At 27.9% G+C, this 24,393-nt stretch overlaps 1 protein-coding gene across 1 annotated transcript in view; it reads right to left on the bottom strand.

Annotated features, from left to right (window-relative positions):
• dysc (whirlin protein dyschronic) overlaps positions 1-24,393 on the bottom strand; it is an 857,123-nt gene that overhangs the window by 439,893 nt on the left and 392,837 nt on the right. The window contains exons 6-7 of the mRNA XM_075357689.1: positions 19,211-19,471; positions 11,908-12,033 (exon numbers count right to left, since the gene is read on the bottom strand). Coding sequence (XP_075213804.1) covers positions 11,908-12,033; positions 19,211-19,471 — 387 coding nt within the window. The remainder of the gene's footprint in view (positions 1-11,907; positions 12,034-19,210; positions 19,472-24,393) is intronic.

Here is a 24,393-nt window from a genome sequence, read left to right as displayed (position 1 = left end):
TTCATAATTACTATTTTTTTGTGTACTGATTTTCAGTATTATTATCTTCAGATAGTTATATCACAACTAATTACTCTATTTGTATATTATTATAGACTATCACCCATTTTTCTGTTATAGTATACTTAACATCTCTGATGTGATTTAGTATAGTATATAATTATGTTTTCACCTGATAAAATTTTGATAGTTACTTTTTAAAGAAAAATATAAATATTTTTATTTTTTAAATAAAAAATAAGATAACCAAGAATTTTCAACAACGTAGTACATTTTACAACCGTTGACGTAATTTATTACATAGAAAATTTGACGTAAAGCAAATATTAAAACTTTGTACACATTAATCTTTGAAAACTTAGATTATGTAAGATGAAATTAACTCCAAAAACTTTTATAAATAACTTTTTCAAGACTACATAAGATTAATTTCATAATATAATTAATTAATAAAGTTAATTAATCTATAAAGCTAAACCGATCGTTAAATTCTGTTAATTCATTACAGTTTTTCAATAAAAAGAGCAACGCGTTTATTATCTTATATATAATCTGCACCTATCTAATAATCATTATCACTTGTTCTCTTTGAAAGTTTTTTCGATAGTCGCCATTAGGGAAGAATATCTTTACAAAATTATTTCCTTCTAGATAAATAAGGGATTTTAATTATCTTTTCAACATTTTTCTTATTAATTAATTACCATACATTTCTTATCGTAGCAAAATATCTTTTAAAAGATCTTTAAATTATTTTTACGTTGTTTGTCAATGGATTTTTATAAATGAGGTTTCATTTTGTTCAAAATAAAATGCTTAATAAATTCTGTAATTAGCAAAAATTTGATCATAGAAATAATTACAAAGTTATTGAAGATTAAAAAATTAAGATGGCCGCCATTTCGAATTTTTTTAAGATGAAATTTTCAAAACTTTTTATTTTTTAGAATGAAACACTAATCTTATATTTGCCAAATTTAATTAAAGTACGTTTACCTGTTCCTGAGAAATAATTTTTTTTTGAAAATCACTTAATGGCGTCCAGAAGGAAAATAAAGCAAAATAGGACCTATGTCGATATGAACTTTTTTTGCTCATTTTAATATAGTAAATCAGTACCTGGAATTCGGGGAATATGTCCCGGAACACCTTCATGTACCTAATAACATCTAAATTTGAATAAGTTTGAAAATTTGACCTTTGCTAATTCCAAATGGCGTCCATTTAAATGTATCATCAATAGCTTCGTAAATGTGAAAATTTATTGAATAATATTTTATTTCAAAATTGTTAAGCATTTTATTGTAAACAAAATGACATCTCAATTATTCAAGTCGTTTGATAAACCAGCGGCTATGTAGTTGAAATTAAGTGGAACGCAAAAGTTATGCCTGACAAAAGGCATAAAATTGTCAAATTAATAATTTCTAGTCTGCACCATCCATGTTTGGTAAGGTGTGCCCGATATATCATTGCTATTACTTTACTTATATTTCACACTTATAGCTTTATATTAACACATAAGATTAAATTTAATGTTTCCTTATAAGGAAAATATACAACACTTTTACGTGAGATAACATCACTGCATATTTTTAACGCTTTTGCGTTATCGACCCCCGATAACGCTTTCGCGTTATTGTATTATATTTGTTCGGAATAATTATAATACAATATTATAAAAGAAAACATATTTCAATAATTATTAAATAGTTGAATACAGATATACAGCCTTAAGAAACAAGATATTCGATAGTATCATCGTATAATTTCCTAGAATATCATGGATGTTAGCTCCTAATTTAAATTTACAAAGCAATACCGAATAACACACATAGTTCATAAGGATGTAGTGTTCCGTTATTTGGCAGTCGCAATGAACACAAACGGGTGCATCGATCTGATTCATTAGGTGTCCATGTGTAAGATTAGTATGCCCTATGCGTAAACGGCAAATAATAACCTCCTCTCTACGGTTATTCCAGATTGAAGAGCTACATAGCAACACAGTAACCTAAATATATTGAAGTTTATTATCTACTGTCAAGGTACCTTGCCACCTTTCTCGAAAAGTGCGTCTAATAGAACTAATAAAATCGGTAGTAATAACAGTAGTGGTGAAAGATGGTTGGCTACATGCGGCTTTAGGAGCGGAATCCGCACCTTCATAGCCCGGGATTCCCACATGGCTAGGGATACAGTAGAAACTCACTTACGAGTATGTGTTGCGACGGTTTAACTCAGCGATTTCATTACGAATTTCGGTGACGATAGGATGTTTAGAATACAAATCTTCTAAATATCCATATAATGCACGACAAGCTTTGTCGTGCATTACACGAATCGCTACATATGAGGATGTTACGGTATTTTGGGTTAATGATATTCAAAGCCTTATTGATGGGTTACAGTTCAGCATCGAAGACTATATTTTTCACCAGCTAATGAAATATCATCAGAAATTGTATGAATACTCCGTAAAAATCGATTTTTAAAATTCTTTATTAATTTTTTTTAATCTAAAATCGATTAGCAAACTTGTTTCCAACTTGTATTTCATAATCTATTTGATCTATTTTAAATAAAAATAATAAAGCTTTTAATATTTAAAAGATCGTTAGTGTATTTGAAATATAGATCTGCCAAGGGCGAAGCAGGGAAAGTTATGCAAATTTTGCCGGCTCTCTTTGATTGATATTGGATTACTGCAGCTGTTGTTTCCCTTTTTTTAAAATCATGAATCATTGAATGATACGAAACCTTGAATCATAAAATATGACACGAAGACCTGCGCGTTGGGGAACTGTTTGTGTTAATGGTTTTTAAATGTTTAAGTTTAAGATGTTATTATATTTACGTACACTTTACTCATAGATTTTTAAATGTTTTCTTATAAGGAAAATATTCAACGGGTTGATTTTTACGAGAGATAACATCACTGTATTTTTTTGGAGGGGAGAGAATTAAAAAATTATTTTTGTTTTTTCTACACTTTTATTATCAAGGGGGAACAATTATCAAAACATATCTCATGAATACGGAGTAGTATTCCCACCACTAGATATAGGAGTTCACAAGATTTGTTTTTTAATTATACTCTCTAATTGAAAAGTTATTATTCCTTTAAAAATTAAGAAATATCAGGGTAGAAATAGTTTAAACACATTGCTGCCTAGTTGTAGGGTAAAATTATTTTTATTTAATAAGAACTATTTTCTAACTGCCCAAAACGTTGTCACTTGTGAACCAACAACCACAACTAGTTACTTAATAATAAAAACAATATGATAAATCAATCAAAGCCTTTTTTATTTTTATTTGAATAATACAGATTCTAACGGTAAAGATAATATTACATTATTATAACTCGTGATAGTTAAATTTTAAGTTATAGCAAAACCTTAAGAAATTCAGCAACATCATTGCTATAAATTTTGCAATCCGTAAAATTTGGCAGTTGATTTCTTCTAGAATTAAGCAGGTTAGGTCTGAACTGGTTCCATAAACTGAACATCAAAAACATGTAACGTAATCGGTTTACTGATTGAAAGTAATATTTTATGAAATTTTATAGTTGTAATATAAGAGTGCTGGAGTTAGAAAGATAAGGGTGTTTGTGCACGTATGCGCGTGCGTGCGTGTATTAGCAGAGAGAATGAGTTAAAGAATAAAAAAATGACTTTCAGCGTAGAGTAGAACAACAAAGAAAACCAAAACAGGGTTACTTCTACGCCGGGCTACTATTCTCTCATCATCTCATCTTAAGGGCCCTCTTGAACTTTAGTCTCATCACGTTTCTTGGCTTGTTTACCCCCCACTTATAGATCAAGTACATGACGTATAATATTATTCTGTAAATATGTTGTATAGATTATATACTTTTTTTTTTTTTTTTTAATATTCTCGTAAGAATAAAGTAAATATATTTTTAAAAAATAAGTACTGAAAACAATGTTTACTCGTTTTGTTTTGACCCGTTATTAAGTAGTTTCTTATTTATTTATATAATTATAGATTAAACATTATATGATTACCCTATGACTTCTGTCCAAGACGCATACAGCATTCTCCATGTAACAGAAAACTAATACTTGGCAGACTGCCACATAGTCTTTGACCTAAATAAGTAGAACAACAAAGCCAAACTTGAAATTTTAAAAAACTGCAGATTTTCAGAAAAATTAGTCATTCAAATTGATTTTGTTTCATTTTCTAGAAGGTTCAAATTCTACTTACAAATATATTCTTTCAAATCAAGCAAGTAGCTAAAATACCAAAAACGCATGACAATTGGAAAAACATTACTTCAAAATCAAAAAGGAGGATATTTAAAAAGAAAAACCAATCTGATCTTTAATAAATTACATCAATACTCGTACGTCTTCTGAGATGTTTAACGAACTACCTTAACTTTGAAAGAAAATGAAGAAATCTACTTCATTTTTGATAGTGAAATCTATCCTAATGGAACTTCAGTTTTTCTTTTAATAGGCATGTATTAGTGTTAATGCTATAAATAACAGCATTTTAATAGGCATAATATCACTGATATTCTTATTTGTGAAAACTCAAAATTGTTCAAAAGTTGCAATATTAATGTTGAATCTATCAACTGATATAACAAGTATATTCAAGTAAATATATATATATATTTATTTATTTATTTATATGTATATATTCTTGCTTTAACTACATAAAATTCACGATAATGCCAACGAAAGAGGAACCGAAAATATTTACATTGAATGTCTCAATTTAATTTTATGTTTTGCTTTTCATTTACTTGTATCAATTTATACATTTTTAATATTATACATTTTCGTTTAAGTACGACATATTTTAACAATGAGAATATTGTTTCAACAACATTCATATTGCTGAATAATTTGCCGCCTTGGTTTAATACCTCAGTTGGGTTTAAATTATTCTAAGTATTATTTTATTCGCTGGTTCAATCAAATAAATAAAAATCTTTATTTCATCTATAACAAATTATTTTTATTATACTTTAAGACGACTGACTAACAATAGAGCATTAGAAAAATTCATTTAATAAGAGTAACAAAAAAAAAGTGAGAATTTAGTAGGGATGCCAACTTTCATTTAGAAATTAAATAACTCAATTAAATAATCTCATTCAGATAATCCTGAATCTTAACAAAACTGCCAGCCAAAATCATGAATTTTTTTTTTAGTTAAATGGAATTATTACAAACATTAACATCATTACAAGTTACAAATAAGCTGCAAACATTAATATAATTAAAATGTTAATTTTTATGATTAGTAGAAATGGTATTTACATTTATTAATGATATAATATCAATAATACTCAACAAGTGCATAATAAAGTAATTAAAAAGCTCATAATAAACATAATTTGTAATTAGTATTTCAAACAATAATAATTGTGCATATTGCTTAAATAAATAATAATATAATTGAATACTGCAATATATAACAGTTTAAAATTACATTCACACAAATCTTAAAAAATAGATTAAAAAATAAATAAATTTAGGGAATGTTATTCCTCAAGATCAATAAATTATTACATTATTACTGACGTCTTATTGCACCTTTATGTATAAATTAATGCATAATCATATAATGTATAATATAGATTTAAAATCATAAATAAATTAATAAAAACATGTAAATTAAGTTATAAATATCAAAACAATATTTACGAGCACGTTAACAGTGACATATTATAAGAATATAATCAAATGAAATTACAAGAACATAGAATGAAAATAATTAAATAAAAAATATTACTTAAAAATATTATTTATATCAATCATTTGAGATTGGTAATACGCATAATTTATACACAGGTCTTCTATTTGTATTAAAACTGTATATAATTCCTCAAAATTAAGGATAGTTTGTGCAATTATACGACGCATATGATTAACGCTTTTGATTGCGCTTTCCCATAAACCACAAAAATAGGGTGAAGAGGGAGAAATAAATGATTAGGTTATACCTTGTGTAGTTGGAATTGTTTGAATGTCTGATTTTAGTTTTTCTAAATATAAAAATTGATACAAATTATAAAGTATATTTTTGGCGGAACGGAAATTTGAGTCGTTATCAAAAAAGATTTGAATGGCAATATCCGTACGTGATATGAATCTATTAAATGCTGCAAAAAACGACCGTGAAGTCAGATCAAAAACTAATTCTTTATGGATAGTTTTAGTAGTGAGAAATATGAAAAGTGCTATATAAGTCCGCCATGACGAATCATAACTGGATCGCCGTAGTCTACTGCGCAAGTAGAGAATGATCGGGAAGGAATAACTCTGGAAGATGGTAGTAACTGACCAAGCTGTTGTACCTGGCATTTTGCATTATATCGAAAGCATATCATATATTTACGAATGATAGAAAAAATAATTCTCTTACCAATTATAACCCAATGTCAATAATTAATGCTCGTTGTATTCAATCATTGAATCGCATAATTTTTTACATTAATCACAAGTGTAATTTATTGATTTATTATGCTTACTAATGTGAGTATATAATTCATACCTAATTTTAAATATCTTATTGCAATAATTACGAATATATTTTTGACTGAACGTATTATAAGTGTCATTTTTGAACTAGGATTTTTAAATTTATAAAAATGGTTCATATAGTTTCTTTTAAAACAGTAGTGGTTACGTAATTGTTTTCCAAAAAGAAATTTCTTTGTACACAATTTGCAACAATAGCTATATCTAGCACGACATACTGTAATGTGCTGGTTTAATCCATTTCTATTATCAAATAATTTTTTTGCAATGCATATACTTGTATTTTTTTATATTTTTGTTTCTGTTTTTTATCACATTCACATTCTTTGTGTCTAACATAATCATTTTTCTTTTCGTATGTCCTCGTAGTATCTAAGTCTGTATCTGAACTACTTGAGCTACTTTCGGTAGATTTACTTGTATCTGTATCTGAATCAGAATCTGTATCGCTACTTCTCTGACAAGAAGATGATGATAACGAATCCAATTTTAGTTTTTTACTTTACTGTATTCACTATTCCCAGTTAAATCAATATCACTAAAACACTTTTTATTCTTTTTTAATATATATATATATTTACTGTGCGTATCAACATTTTTATTTTTGTCACTACTACACGACAGTTTTGGAATTTGCAGTTCGTTTAATATACAGCTACTATCAATCCTTTTTACTGGATTAACATCATTAGAAAATATTTGTTGATATAATTTCACATTAACACAACTGTTATTCTCATCAATTTTTAAAGAATTGACCTCATTTTCATATTTATTAGATAAAAAAATTTCTTTACCCAATTTCTTCGGATTAATTTTTCACCAAATTATTAACATTAATTTTCTTTAAGTGAATCCTTAAGTTCCTAGATACATCTTTATATTATTAATTACATAAAACTATCTGTTCTGACTTATTCAATTTCTGAGTTGACGTTTTAGCATTAACAAAAGAATCACCTTGTTGAATGTTATTATCTTTGCGTGGTAACAACACGACCAATTTACCTTGATTATTTCGACTAGTGATAGATTGAAAATATTTTTCACATGTAGAGGTTTCATTAACTGAAGAATCAGTATCACTTTCTTCAATTTTCCAGAAATTCTCGAGTATAGTTGAGAGATTTTTATGAGTGTTACGAGCAAGTAAAGTTGCGAGAGTATTGCTGCCCTTAACGTTATTAAAAAGGCGACCAATAAGCAAATATCCTAATTTAGTTTCCTGAGTAATAAATAAGATATCTGAAATTTCGAATGAATTTCCCAAGCAAGATAAGACTGAAATAGAATTGAGCTACAATCAATACGTCAGCGTTATTTGCTATGTTGAATTTGGGATCTCCTAGAAATATATTACGAGGAAGATTAAGATTAGAAATCAAATGTGGTTGACTGTGGCTGTCTGATATATCAGGTAAAACAGCACATTGCACTTTCAATGAACAGTTCTTATATCGAGAGTGTAATGTAAGTGTAACACTGTTTTTGGATTGAGATAATGAGTTATTTATGTCTGAAATGGGAATTTCATTTTTAATGAGTTTAAGTCCTAATTTTCGAGTAAATTTATACGTACAAAAATTTGCCTGGCTCCCAGAATCTAATAAGATTCTTTACGAATGACGATCTCTATTATGTACTAAATCAATAAATATATTAAACTAGTGCTGCCACTCTAACACATTACTTCTAAATACAGGCATATTAATGGGTTGTAGTTGTGTTTTTTTAAACATTGTAGTTGAATTAATTTATTTATTAGATGATTTTTTATCATTATTGGTATCATTTATTAAATGTTGCAATTTGCGTTCAATAATACACAAGTCTTGCTCGACTTGTTCTCGAACCAAAGATAAATCATCATCATCAATTCCATTTCAAGTTTTGATCGAATGATGTTATATTTATCTTGCAAATTAAGAAGGTTCCTTAACTTAATTTTTAAGTCAATTTAATCATCTTGTTAGGAATCAAATTTATCAGTAAAAGTGCGAATTCTCGTTATACAGGCCTTTAATGACCCTCTTCGTCTAATAAGACAAATGGTGTTATAATGTTATAATGATGTTATTTAACACCATTATGGAATTGTTCCAAATTCATTATGGTGTTAAATAACTTAAATTAACAATATGAAGTATTTATAAACAAAGTAAAGTAAATGTGAAATGAATCAATGATATTACGTAAATGATGAAACAATGTAAATTAAATGTAATAATAAATTAAAAAAAGATATTACGTAAATGAATATAATTGTTGCGATCCCTTTATTGCAGTAATTTTCTGGTATTAAGATTCTTGGAATTTTTAGATTATATCCACGGTTCTGGAAGACCAAATGATGATTCTTCAAAATTACAGTTTATATCCGCGATGCTGGAAGACCGAAGTTGATGATTCTTCAAAATTTTCAAATTATATCTAAGGTTGTGGATTATATCCGCGGCCGGAGGACCAAAAATGTCGAATAATTTTCCGCCTTGGTTTAATACCTCGGTTGGGTTTAAATTATTCTGAATATTATATTATTCGCTGGTTCCATCAAATAAATAAAAGTCTATTTCATTTATAATATATATTTTAATTTTTATTATACTTTGAACGTGTAATTCACAAATATATACATATATATATTTATACGTATATCATTATTATATAAATTAATTAAGCATTCGTAACAAACACAAGTTGAGTCTTTGAAGGATGGAAGAAGACTGACTAGACTAGCAATAGAGCATTAGTAAAATTCATTTAATAAAAGTAACAAAAAAGTGAGAAAAAAGTGAAAAAAGTCAGATTAATCATTTGACACCTCTTTCCATGAAAATCGGTACAGTCATTGTTGAGTTTCAAGAGCGCAAACAAACATGCTACCCAAATAAACTTCCCTCCTCTTAGGTCGTTCTTGTATACATTTTACCAAACCTTTGTCCATTATTTTTTTTTAGAATAACTTTTTTTTCTATTTAAGAAAATGCTAAATTGTTTCATTTTAATAATTTTATTCAGTATTTTTAATTTCGTTTTTGCAGATAAATCAAACCAAATATATTGATTTCAACAACTTTCAAAAATAGTTACAATTAAAAAAAAAAATATTTTCTTTTTTTAAGCATTCTACATTTAAAAAGAAATCAGCTCAAATATATATGCATAAGTCCTTCTTTGCTTTATCATTAATGTTTTTCCCTAGGCTTTCTTTTTAGTTGATTTTTTGAAAAATTAACTGTTTAGAATATTTAGTATTCTGTTTGTCATTTTAATTATATTTTCCTGTTGCTTTAACAGATAAAAATTATTATTTCAGTAAAGATGGCTATTACAAAACTTTAAATAATATACCATTAAGTTAGATACTATTTTGGTTAACATACTTGAAAGAAAATTTAATTTTAAATCTATTAGAGTCACAGAAGAAATTATTAGATCTTTAATTTCTTCTGCAGGTTCCGGAATGAGCAATTATAAGTCATTAAACTGTTAATAGCTTTATTAACCCAATTATAAACAATAAATTTCCCTAAATTTCTTCTTGTTTTTATGCAGCACTGATATGCATGCCGATATCCGAAGAAAATTATAACAGAATGTATATTATTAAATAGTTATTCACGGATAGAAAATTCAGTATCAACGAAAACTTACATATCTAAAAAATAACCAATTATCAATGAAAAGTCTAGTAAGACTTTTCCGAACGAATATTCTTATTATTATTACTCCATTTCTAACAAAGTTATTACTATAACTTCTACTTAACTCAGATTATTACACATTACGTGATTGTATAATATATTTCAATATTATTACATTGACTATAAAGAAATCTTTATAGTTTCTAAAATAATAGGGTTGTGCTCGGGGGAGGGGGAGCGAATTTGGGTGTAATTTAATTTGAATTATATTTTCCTAGCGGTTAAAGATATTTGAACAGGACTTTCGCTAAAATTAATCATTTTCTATACTTTATAAGGTAAATATTATATATTACGTTTAAATAAGTCTTTAAGAGATTATTTTTATGTTTTAAATTTCCCTTAGGTCACGTTATTTGGAGGCCGATCAAATCAGTACTCGCATATTAAATTAATCATACTTTATACTCTTAGATGACGTTGATTTCTTTTTAGACTCTGTTACAATTAATAAGTTACATGTTTTCCTAATTATAAATTATTATTATTTTTTTTTAAATCTGCAGGTGGCGTAAATGAGTTTTTATGATTTTAATAAATCTCTATTGGGGTACTACATATTCTAAGTTTATAATTTATTTATCTCGTGCTTTGTATGTTTTATGGGAATTTTTTTTCAATTGGCGGTATATTTTTTCAAACTGGTAATTTTTTCAAAATGGCGGAAAAAGCTAGTTTTTCGCCATTTTGGGGGTCTTACACTTCACTTAATTTATAAAACTTTTATGCATTTAGTAAACCTTATATTAGTTCATTTGAACCAAACTGATAACTTACATTATTACTGCGTAATAATAATTTCAAATTTTTAATTTTGGCGGCGTTTTGAGATGAATTTGACGGCCGATCGTAACCAATAGTGCATTTTTAAAATTCTCTAGCTATGGTTAATCCTAATCCCATATCAAAATCAAAATTCAAAATTAAAAACAAAAATTGGTAATACATATAGAGTTCAATAATTATTTTCGTTCGTTGAAAATTAAAGTGATTAACAAAAACATACATAGATTCTTAAATCAGTTTGATATATGAATGTAATCAAACGAAAATTGTGATTTCAATGAACCCTTTTGTGATTGTTTAACATCGTTCGTATATTAATAGCTTAAAAATAACATTTTTCATCTCAAATTTCTACTTTCACATTTCTTCCTTTAACTGAACGAACTAAGCCGTATCACACATTAGTATTATATTGTACGTTTAAAAATTAAACGCACAACATCAATACGAATAGTATATTAAATATTTTGTTAGGCCACAGACAAAACAACATGTAAGAATCGTTAAGAAATAAAATATACAAGAAGGGTTGTATTACACACTATTCGTCAATTCGATTAATAATATGCTAATAGTGAAGATAAATAAACTCTTTAACCAAGGGCAAAATCTATCAGTATAATTTACTCGTAAATAAATAATGATTAACGTAAAACAACCAGAAAAAAATAATGCTTTCAGTATTGGGATATTAGCAAAAGATAAAAACTATTTATTTTGTTTTCAAGTCATATTCGTCAAGATATAACAAAATCGCCTTTCGTTTTTCTCCTGACGATGGTGTAATGCCAAAAGCGGTCGGGTACACTTCTTATATTAGGTTAGTATAGGTTGTTTTATGTTAGTTCATTTTATTCAAACATGTAATAAAAATATAATCAATAACTTACTAGAAGGCCAGCTCTATCTGCTACAGAGTCTTTGTCAACACCAGTGATAAAAATTCCAAGGTTATATTCAATACCACCTCTAATCATTAATCCAAGACTTTGACCGGGTTCAATACTTAGTTCAACCTGCAACAAACATATGAAATATATTTTAGATTTTTTTTTTTGTTTTTGCTGCACATATAACGTTGTTTTTAATTTATTTGAATTAAGAAAGGAAATACTTAGGTTACTGTATTGTAATCAATGATTTATTGTTAATTTTGTTGTGTAGATGGAGGTATCTACTTGTTACTATTTCACCGTTTCTTGCTTTTCTTTTTAAATCTTTTAAAACTCTGTAAACACTATTGTTTTAATATTTATCAAATTTGTATATATATATCTGTTCGTTTAATTTTTAAATTAAATTATTTAATTTAAATGGCTTTAAATTTATATTATTCTAAGGTTTTAATTTTTAATAAGTTTTTTCCCCATAAATGAAACTTGTAAAAAGTAGTTAATATTCTTCTGTTCGATCTACTTTTTTCTATATAGTGATTTGCAAAGGTAGATCATATTTATCTGGGTTTTTAGTGATTGAATTTTTATCCTTTTTATCTACGATTAGCTGTGTTAAATGAAAGTCCGGTTGTTAACCGGAAAGCAATATTTATTGGAGTCAACATTTCACAAAAAGATTTTTTGTGCTTCTGTGTAATATTCGAGTGAAATTTGGAAATAACATCTTTGTATAAGAAAAAGGTTTTAGTCTAGTTTCATATACAGTGAATGTTTCTATCGTTAAAATATACATTATTAATACAAACTTTTAAATGTGAAAAAGAGCTGAAGTAACAGTTTGTTTAAATTTTGCTATTGAATATTTTTTTTTTTTGTTTCAGTGTATTACTCTAGAGAATTTTAATTGTTGGATTTCACGAATTGTAAGAATATTATTTACTCTTATGAGTTATAAGAGAGTCACGGTCATGCAGTCCATAGCATAGGCAATATGAGGCACCGAATTACAAAAGGGCCATTATCAACTTTCTTTGTTAATCTTGAGTCAACAGATAACAATAAGAAGGTGTTTGGGGTAAGGGCTTAATAAGAGGTAGGGCTCTAAAGGATTGCATTATTAGCATGCATTTTAATGTGGTTTCTAGAATGCAGCCAACCTACTGGCCGTTGGATCCAAATAAAATCCCTGACTTGTTGGGACTTTTACGAATCCCTGGGAATTTCGCGGCTAAACACCAAAGTTGATAACAACTTCGACTTGACATCTGACTATTCAGCTGTTCTGCTGACTGTCAGTACGTTAGTAGTTAGGAAGGCGGTGTCACCAGTACTTCACAAAAACAGAACTGACTGGGATTTCTATCGTAGTTGGATTAGGGATGAGTCCTCAATCCAACCTGTTCGGTTGAGATCCTCCGATGATATCAATTACACGACGCAATGCTTGACCTCAATCCTACGGATACAGAAGGCTGCTTGGCGATCGACACCGGAGATTATTGTGAGAGCCGAATGAATTCAGGCCACTCGAAGGAGGTGTTAGACTTTATTACTACTAGAAGGAGGTTCAGGAGAAGGTTACGTTACAGGAGAGCCGAGGATAGGACGTCTCGCAACTGGACCACTCATAGGTTGAAACGGCTATTGCAAAGTTGCATGAATGAGACATTCATGAGAATTCTCTTAAAAAGCGATAGGTTTTACGTAGAGACAATTACTTTTTATGGAGGCCCATGAGGAGATTCCGTTGATCTCTATCCTCACGTTCTACTTTGAAAATGTCTGATGTCTTGCGCGAAGTGGTGTCAAGGGGAAGGCTGAAACATTTGCCACCTACTTAAACTGAATTTTTCAACCGCTTGAAATACGAAGTCCTCGTGAGAAATAAATAATTGGTTTCATAGATAGCTCGATCTCTATGGGTTTTCCTATTAAGCTTTTCTTGATCACTTGAATGATGTTATTCAAGTGATCAAGAAAAGAAAAACACTCACAGAAGAGCCCTAGCTTTGGTTTAATCACAATCAAACTGCTCTTTATGCTACCTTCCAAAACTATTATTAGAAGTATGTAGCACAGCTATTTAATGGAATTTTCTAGACAACAAAGTGAAAAATTCGCAAATAGTAATAGTCCCGAAACCAGCCAAACTGATATACTATCTGGCTTCATATATGCCAATAAATCTGTTACTTGTTTTATGAAAGGTTGTTTCTTTGGAGCATGTGGGTTGTTTTGGAGCATGGCCATGTAATTCCTGATAATCAGTTTGTTTTCTGTTGTGGGCATTTCATTATCAAGCACACACAGGCTTGGGTATTCAGATAAAAAAATGAATTATAGCCTAGAAAATACCATAAAAATGTTAATTTAACACTTTAACTGTTACAAAGTTGAGGAATGTTAAAGAAATGTTTTGATTATTGACAGCCTCTGACCCTATTAAGTGAGAAATATTCTATATATCAAGGGTGATTTAGTGCATCAGTCTATCATATAACAGTTATTTCTGTAAAGCATCTGAGAGTCAAGCGGCACTAGTAAGTATACCTTTCTCTAAATTTAATGATATTCATTATTCAGTCAACCTGAATAGTTAGCAAAGTGAAGATGTTAATCGTAGAGTTGAATGTCATCAGTGTTTATGTTAGCTTGATATGCTGATATATAACATCAAAAAATCAATGAGAAAGCATTGACTCATATTTTTTCCCAGTAATCCTGTAATTTTTAGAAAATTTTAAACTGCTTAGGAAACCACACATGAGATTTTTTAACAGATTAGTATTAACTGTGATTCATAGGTATAAAGTTTTATGAAAAATGAGATATTATATAATCTTAGTAAAGTTTATAATGTAAAATTTGAAATAATAATGTTTCAATAAGAATAAAAGGGATGATTTTTTTATAAAGAGTTTACTAACTCCACAAAATTTATGTTATATAAGTAAAACTTACAAAGTATTTTAGGTGCTTATGAAGAAGACAATCTATTCTCAACAAGTGAATTGAGTGGCAGGTACCGTGCTGTATTATATAGTTCAGCCACTTTTAAGGTGGCAACAAGTGTAAAGGCCTCACTCATAACCAAGAGTATAATAGTCTTCTGAAATGGCGGTACTCCTTTTATATTTTCATAGTTTTAATATTTAAATATTTCTAACTTTATTCAATCTATTATATGCACATACAGTTACTTTTCTACATTATATATAATAATATTCATGCCAATTTACCTTATTATTTTGATATATATTTTTTCTGTTATAATTAATCAGCTCATTAAAAGCTCATAAATATATGATTTGCTGAGAATACCATAAAGAAAAGCCTTATTTTTTTCCTCTAGAAACTAAATTTTTTTCCAGGCTTTATAAACAATATTTACAGTATGATAAACATAAATTCTACAAAGCAAGGTAAGGATTACATTAAATAAAGTTTTATACTTTAAAATATCAACTGAAACTTTTTTTTGTTGATTCCTATCTCCCAGGATTCCTAAAAGTAAACCAAGCGTATTTTTAATTTTTAGATGAATTATTTAAATAAGATGTTTATGAATAAAAAAAATTTTCTTTTTTCTTTCACGTAATGACAAATAAACATGTTATCACATATACATTTAATAATTATCTCATTACAGGTTTAAAATCCCATTCTTCCAAATTATTAAATCAAATTATTGAAAAAACGAATAGAATAAAAAATAGCAAAAGAACCAGTAAACTGAAATTTAGCTTCAGGAAAAGCAAGAATACACTAGAAAAAATCTTATCCCTCAACTTAAAAAAGGATGAGGGATAAATTTTATTCCTCATCTTGATATTTCAGTCAAACTGAAAAAAAAGCATCGGAGCTGAATGTCAATTTTAGATCTTGAAAAAGTAATAAATAATTTAAAATATAATAAAAATTAAAATAAAGATTTAAATTATTATTTAATTTAATAATAATTTAAGTGTGAATTAGGAAGATCGATAATTATTGTTCACTTCTTAAACAACTTCGCTGGAATAGGAACTTTCTGTTTAATTCCCAGTTTTGAAAGATAATTTTACTTACTTCTGTTATTTTTTAAGTATCAAGTCAGTAATTTGTCACTAAAATGTTCAATGTATACTTAATGCTGATGTTAAAATCACTATTAGAGGTGAAATATCAGATGATTTAACAAAATTTGATGATTTGTTTTTTTCTGCTTTGTGTAACTCAATTTAAAATAAACGGTTGAGTAAATCTTGTCATCTTCTCTACTATGTGTGTAGAATACCGTGAAATTTTTTTACTCGCGATGAAAAGTAGTTGATTATGATTTTATTTCAAATCTTTATAAAGTTACGACTTCTTGGATTAGTTAATCTTGATATTCAAAAATGACTATTATAATCACGACATATAATAAATATATTTCTTTGCACATCATAAAAATATTGAAATCATTTTTAGTTAGAAAAATTATTTGAATTATTTATTTAACCAACCGTTTTATAAAAAATGTATTTTTTTAAAATAAAGATATAGAATACAATAATATATATATATATATATATATATATATATATACATATATATATATATATATATATAATATATTGTATTATATACTAATAGTAAATATATCTATAATATTCAAGGTAGTATTATTTAATATAATTAAATATTATTGAGTAGAGACAATTCTATATAATCCAGGAAAATTTGCTGCTTCATCAGTTTAACTTATGAGACTGTTAGTTCTGTAAAGCATCTGAGAGACAAGCGGCACTAGTAAGGATTGCTTTTTCTAATAGTAATGTTTTCATTATTCAGCCAACCTGTATTGTTAGCAAAGTGAAGATAATCATAGGGACCTTATTCCTTTTTCCATAACTCAAGAATAATTTCCAGTAAATATATTTTTTTTAATGTTAATGAGAAGTGGATAACAATAATTGCACTTATTTTACTGTTATTTATGCACTTTAAGAGTGTTGTTATACTTTAACAACTATGTTGTATAACGAAACAAAATTAAATTTAAATGTTCTGAAAGGAAGGCTTAAATACAATTGTACGGATCAAGAATTATATTTCTTCAGCTGAAACCATAAATAATACAATAGAAATAAGGGAAATGTAAGCGAAAAGTATAAGATATTAAAACGTAAAAAAAGAAATAAAAAATTACAACCCTAAAGGTCTGTAAGGCCATTAAGTTCCATAATTAAAAACTGTACCCACTATTAGGTATGATGGTTATTAACTTTTTCAATTAAGTGATTATTCTTCAGAATCATCACCATCTAAGAAGAATAATGTAATAAATGCGGGACGCTATAATAAACCTTTTATTGTATTTCCCATTCAAGAAGAAATATTTAATATTTAATTTGACTTGTTTTTAACAATTTTAGTCTGAAAAAAAATCTTCTACAATTCGTCATTTTCATTATGTATCAAGTGTTATGGGATTGAGAGATTGTTTGATATTTATTTTTCTGGAAGGTGATGAAGCCGTTCAGAATTTACTAGACCAGAGAAAAATAAATATTTGTAGGAAATTTTATTTCTTTATCTACAGAAATAAATATTTGTTATTTATTAATCATATACTATTTATTAGTTTGGCTGTTTACCGATGATCAGTAGTATCAACTGCACTAAGCCAGGTAAAATTGTACCTGATTGGTTATAATAATTCTAACTAAACAGCAAGTTTATTTGTGGATTACGTGGGAATATGATAAATACACTCGTTGAGAGAAAATCAAAGGTTTAGATGATAATGTATCATGTAGTATGGTATATATAATAATACATAAATACAATATTTGACTGTAATCCTTTTTTTTTGCATTATAACATGTCACAAGATTATGTTCCTAATCACATAAAAGTCTTATGAGGTATTTATTAAGTGCTGTCTTTCATGTAATGAATTTTAAGTTCGAAAACAAACTGTTGAAAACGATAACCAATAGATTTATGGGACACTTATATCTTGATAGTGAACTATAGATATTTCATATCAAGTGTTCATGCATTGGAATACATCCAAGATGAACATGCAGTAGATAATACAGTACCGATGAATTTCTTATATTTTTGGCGATAAATAACGAAAAAATATTGTTTATTTTCGTAGAAATATTTTTTACTAAAATATATTTTGAAAATACTGTAACACAAGAAAGACTAAGTAAAATATAAATTTATTTGACACTGAAATTTATGTACTTATTCCTCAATGTAGTATTGTGAGTACATACAAAACTTTTTTTTATTTTGGTTTTTATATTTTTATTTTATTTTATTTATTTTTTTAATACTTTTCTTACTCTGTTATTAAAGTGAATTAATAATTTTAAAAAAATGTATAAATAATACCAAATAGAAATAAAAATCTCAATTTATGCTTATTATAAAAGGTGGATTTCATTACAGAGTAATATATAGATATAGATATATGTATATAATTTTCATAATTTATAAATATTTATGTATATTATTAATCTTTGTCTCACGACAAACGTGAGAGTTTTATAAACAACGCCTAGCAAATATTACCGAAAACATCTATAAAAATAATCGAATAATATTATTATTATCTATTTCATTTTTTATCTTACCCTCCCCGGATCTTATTATCGTTCTGGTTTTTTAGAAGAATCTTCTAAGAAATTTTTTAATCAAATTTAGTTAAAAGGATAAATCAACTAAAATTAATCTCTTTCAGCATTATTCATATTGGTCAGATATGCCATTCAATCGTGAATTAGATTAGAGAAAGAGAGACTGTAACTGATCACTGGGCATAACTGACAAACATTCATTGTATTTTTATTTTTCTATACATCGTAATATTCGTTTAAAAATCATTACTGATAGCCCACATACTTTACAAAGCTTAAATTCACAAAGCGATCATTTGATATTATCGGTTATCCTTAGAGGCATATATTATTAAATAAAAACGAAAAACATAACTACAGGTGTTTTTTAAATGTAAGGAATCTGAAGTCTTATCTGTTTAAATACAGTGTGAGTTTGCGTTTATTAAACTTCTTTGTTATTTAACATTTACAATACGATATTTAACCACTTAACGAATAAAACTATGAAGCCGAACCTGAAACCGAGTGATAAAAACCGAAGTACGCAGTTACTATAATGAAAATTTAGTATAAGAAGAAACAGCCGTTAAAAATTAGCCGTAAATTTAAGTAAATAAGTTAACCAAATACAATGAAATTAAAATGTTTTATATTTTATATAAAGAATACAGTTTAAAAAAGATGGATTTAGAACTTACCTTTCGTATAACTTTATCTTTATTTGGTCGTTGATAATTCCACCTAGGAGGAGGTGGTGGTGGTGGAGGAGGCACAAGTACAGGTGGCGAGGCTCGAGCGTACTCTGGAGGCGGGGAAACGGGACGACCTTGTCGATCTATCCAAGAGTACGTTTGACGTAGCACCCAAGGACCCGTCTGACCACCAGCTTGTGCTGAGGTTGACGACGGTAAATTGGGACTCCGGACTGTCATACTTAGTTGCCGGCAAGACTTGAGCATCTGTTAACAGTATAAGATTATAAAAAAGGTAATTATAATGTAGAACAATGAGATATATAGTACATAATATGAAAATTAGTGTTTTATTTTTTATTAATTTCCTTTCTGATAATGGAGAATTTTGATAAAAAAAACCAGAATTGGATCTAATTGAATTCAGAATTGGATCCATAATCGGTTTTAAGTGCAATCATGCGATTAAATTTGGTTTAGTATTACATGTTATTCTTTATAATTCAGTGAAACTTCATCTACTTGAAACAGAAACGTCATTAGAGAACATAGGTAATTGTATTTACGTAAAATTCACAGAAGTGATGAACAAATAAGAATAACAAATTAATTTTCATTAATACATTATCTAATAAGTATTTAAAAGTAGCGTATTGAATAGGTGGATATTAAATTACTTAGGAAGAGTAAATATAACCATGGAAACTCACGCCAAAATCCAACGCTGTGTGCTTGTTGGTTCCAGTTTTTTTTTTCTTAACCTTTGGGACCACCGCTAAATATTACTTCAGAGGATGAGATTAATCTCATTTTCATGGGTGAAAATGGCCATGCCTGACCGAGATTCAAATCCGGGACCTCCGGATGAAAGGCCGAGACGCTACCGGTTGGTTCTAGTTAACCTTCTTTTTTTTTCACCTTAACCTTCATTACTCTAACTTATCTGAACTGACCAATAAAGTACTCTAGATAATATTATTAAAATAATCATTACCGCAAATTAGTATAATATAAAAACTAAAATAATCGAACATCTACTCCAAACATCTACTAAAATAATATTTGCATCTACGGAGTAGATGCAAATTCTAAAAGGATAGGAAATGTGTTTAATATGTTACTTAGTAAAATCTGTAAAATCAAGACTTTTTTCTCGCAAAAAAAATTTAACTTAATTTAATAATACACGATAATTTTTATAAATTACACCATCCAAAATATATTTTCGCAGATGTTTACGATACCGATTAGTCTTTAAAAAAATTAATAAATTTAAAATATAAATTTATTACATATATATATATATATATATATATATATATATATATATATATATATATGTATATACACTAAGGATAGTCTTTATCCTCATCTTATAAAATAATCTAATAGCAACCATTGAAAATTCTACCCGTCAGAAATAAAATACAAATGAATTTTACGATGATTGGCCTAATAACTAAATTTACATTACTTAAAATATTATTTTACAATACATAATAATTTCATTACTAAAATTCCCAGATATTAAAAGGTTTTTCTTTTTTGAAAACTTACTAATCGATAAATGGAATATTGAAATTCTCTCGAACCCCTCCTAATCTTCGTAAACTAGTAGTTTTATCTTTTGTTTTCAACATTTAAAAAAATAGGACATTTTTAAAATTAGATTACACTAAAGAACGGAAAATTTTTCAATAAATTACGGACGACAAAAATATTTTTCAAGGTAGAGTCCACAGATGTCGAGATAACAATCATGTTATCTAAGGCATCATATCTATATATTGACCCCTTGGATATTCGCGAATCAGGCTATCTTCTAGTTGATATTACTGCCAAAATCGATACTTTTGTAAGTCAAAACCAAGAATTAATTGTACATTTAATAAATGTAATTTTTTTTTTTGTAAACTGCACCACTGTATCTTCGTGGCAGTAAACATAACCCGCCAGTAATTGATAACAGTATCTCAACTGGACTTATTGTTTCCCTGATTTCTATTATCTCGACTTCCCATAAATGCCATTTACGTTCATAGATTGTTCATGCTCAAATCACTCAGACAATACACCGTTAGTCACCTGTTCTTTTGAATTTGTTGCGATATAAATTCCGATGACGTAATGACTTATTATAAATGGAGGAACAACCTTTTACAGTCACGTTCCATTTTTTGTTACATATTATTAAACACGCATATCATGTTACGCATGGGACATGTTACAAGCTATGTGACATGTGACCCATGTTACATATTAGTATGTGGCAGTGTTCTCTTTCCATTCGTTTAGGCTGAGGGATCTTTCCACTTCAGAAAAACAAGATGTCGCTTTTTTTGCATGATTTTGCCCAGGAATCTGGTTTGCAAAAACCATCATGAAATGAAACAATACTTCGGTGAATTACTGCTGTGGATGTGCAATGTCAAATCGTACTAGCAAAAATCGAAAGGCATGTAGGGAACTGCCTGAACGGTTTGCAGGTTCCACTCTTCAGGGTCGTATGCATTATTTACTGTTGGTGTGAAACGTTTACTTTTATCAATTTTTGCGATCGCCAGTTGAATATACATATAAGGGTACCATTTTCGTCTCAAGTATATAATTTATTTGCGCGAAATATGTTCGTATGCAATCACAAAAATCGGTGACGCGAAACTTGTTGGTCCCGTATGCGTTGTTGGAATCGACGAATGTCTGTCTATTCACTCACCAAAAATCAAATTCAGCAGAGTACTGATTCATCAGCGAAGTTTTCATGATTAGTGATCATCAGAGAAGTTGTTTGGGTCACTAATCAGTCAACGAATACGGTACTTAAAGTTATCAACGAGAAGGTAAAAGTTGGTTCTACAATTTTAGCCGATTGCTGGAAGGCGTAAAAACACAACAAACTAAAGACCAAAAGCAAGTTTCTACAGGTTTAACGCAGGAAACGGTTGGCCACAAGAACAATTTTGTAGATCCCGAGGCATATAGAAAGTTTATGTAGAACGGAGCATGTGGAGTGTAGCTTGTAGAATGTTTATGGGGTTCCAATAAATGGCGGAATAAAAAACACCATGACACGGAATGGCATGCCACCATACTGAATCGCATCTCGCCGAGTTCATGTTTCGAGTTAGATATTCCAAGGATAATCAATTCAAAAAAAGTTAATCTATAATCTCCGACCACCCAACAGCAACGAAAAAAAAATTTATAAGCGTATTCTTGTATTTATTTTTATATTCTACCATTTTGTAGTAACGTTAGCGCTTCAATAGTGGTGATCGAGATATAAGTAGATTTGATGTCTCAGTGCACAAAAGTTTATTGTCTCGACACCGGGTTACATTGTACAATAAAATGTAATTATTGTTATTATTATTATTATTATTATTATTATTATTATTATTATTACCAATATTATTAATAAGGTACTGAAACCACTGACTCCAATTTCTTTTCAAATCAAGAAATATCCAATTTTATAAGTGAAAATTGGATATTTATTATTCAATTTTCACGCACACATACACACTGATACTAGGAGGTTTTCTACTAAGAACTATTTCTATCTAAACAAAAATTATATTCCCACTGTGGTTAATTTAATCAAAAATAGTATTTAGTTTAAAGTATCATTGGAAACAATAGCTTGAAAAATATCTGTAAAATTCCCCAACCCTTAAAATATTATGTAATATAAAACATTATAAAAAATAAAATAAAATATAATATATGTTACTTACATATGTAATATGTATATATACATTACTTAAAATGTAATATATATTTACATCTTTTTTATCTGCTGATGGCTAAAAGAATAAATAATAAAAACAAATTAAAATTAGATAGATCTCGATTATTTTAATTATTTTAATAAAATAATCTGTTAAAAAAAATGGAAAAGTTAGCAACTTTTATCATAGAGGAAGTTCTGAATACTTTAACTTGTTTTTTCTAATTGGGCAAAATATTTTTTCAAGACTAAGATCACAGTTTGGAGGTATTTTTTAATCACATTTCATGATATTCTATAACAGAGTTAGTAGAGAGTTGTTTTTTTTTTAATAATTTTATTACCGGTTAAAGAAATCAGTAGTCTAGCGAACTATAATTTAGCGACAAAATATAATTATTTATAAGAATTAATTTTATACTTTGGTTAGGGATGATGGTTGGTGATTATAATTAACCAAATAGCTGGAAGTCTGTGAATTAGAATAAGGAGTGAAAATTTTGTAGTGTGAAATATGTCTGAACCTTCCTGATCCGGGAGTCCCAAAACTTCCAGATGAAAGACTGAGAAGCTACCACTCTACCACAACGGTCGGAAGAGTGGTATTTAGTTAATGCTTTATTACTTTCATTTTAGAACATTTTTATAGTTTTTCTTATGATTAGAAAACAATTTAAGTAAGAAAATAATTAAAATTTTTAATAGCATATTATAATTGTATTTAATCAAAATTGATAATAACTTTATTAAACTTTATCATTGAAAGAGGTATTAAATTTTAAGCTCTAGATAAATGCCGGGAAAGTTTAGCAATATTATAGTCAGATACTTGGAGTTTGAATTAGTTCAAACAGTGCAATCTTCATGATTAATAAAATTATGCAACAGCTGGCGTACAAAAAATAATTCAAAGGAGGTTGATTGGAAGAAATAATGTATGTCCGTTTTTAGATTTAAATTTAAAATTAGAAAAATTATGTTACTTTTATTTTTTTATTAAATATCTCACCGGATTTTATTGTTGTTAGAATTGAAATTCTGAAATTCATACTTTTCTGAAATTCATATTTTTTAAAAAGATTTCACATAATTTAAATTTCCATCTGAAATTAGATGGAAATGCATCAGTCTTAAAAGAAAAGAAAATAAACACACGTTAAGAATTTTCTCAGCTTATCGTTTTATCAAATTCATATATAACATTTTTATATATCTGCTCAAAATATAAGGTAAATTTTAAGTTAAACACATAGTTTTTCATTTTACGTACGTACTTTGTTAAAAATTAATTGTTAAAAAAATTAATTAAATAACAAGAAAATATTTTTTTTAGAAAATTTGTGGAATATTTAATTTTGCTCAATAATTAAAAGTAATCTTATGAAAAAAGTTTTAATTTCAGTTTAAAGTATTTTTAGAGATATACCTTCCGTAGTCGTTGAATAGAAATATAAACATA

Source organism: Lycorma delicatula, chromosome 2 (genome assembly GCF_047948215.1).
Source record: "Lycorma delicatula isolate Av1 chromosome 2, ASM4794821v1, whole genome shotgun sequence".
Classification (NCBI taxonomy): domain Eukaryota; kingdom Metazoa; phylum Arthropoda; class Insecta; order Hemiptera; family Fulgoridae; genus Lycorma; species Lycorma delicatula.
This window is presented reverse-complemented; position numbering and strand designations above follow the sequence as displayed.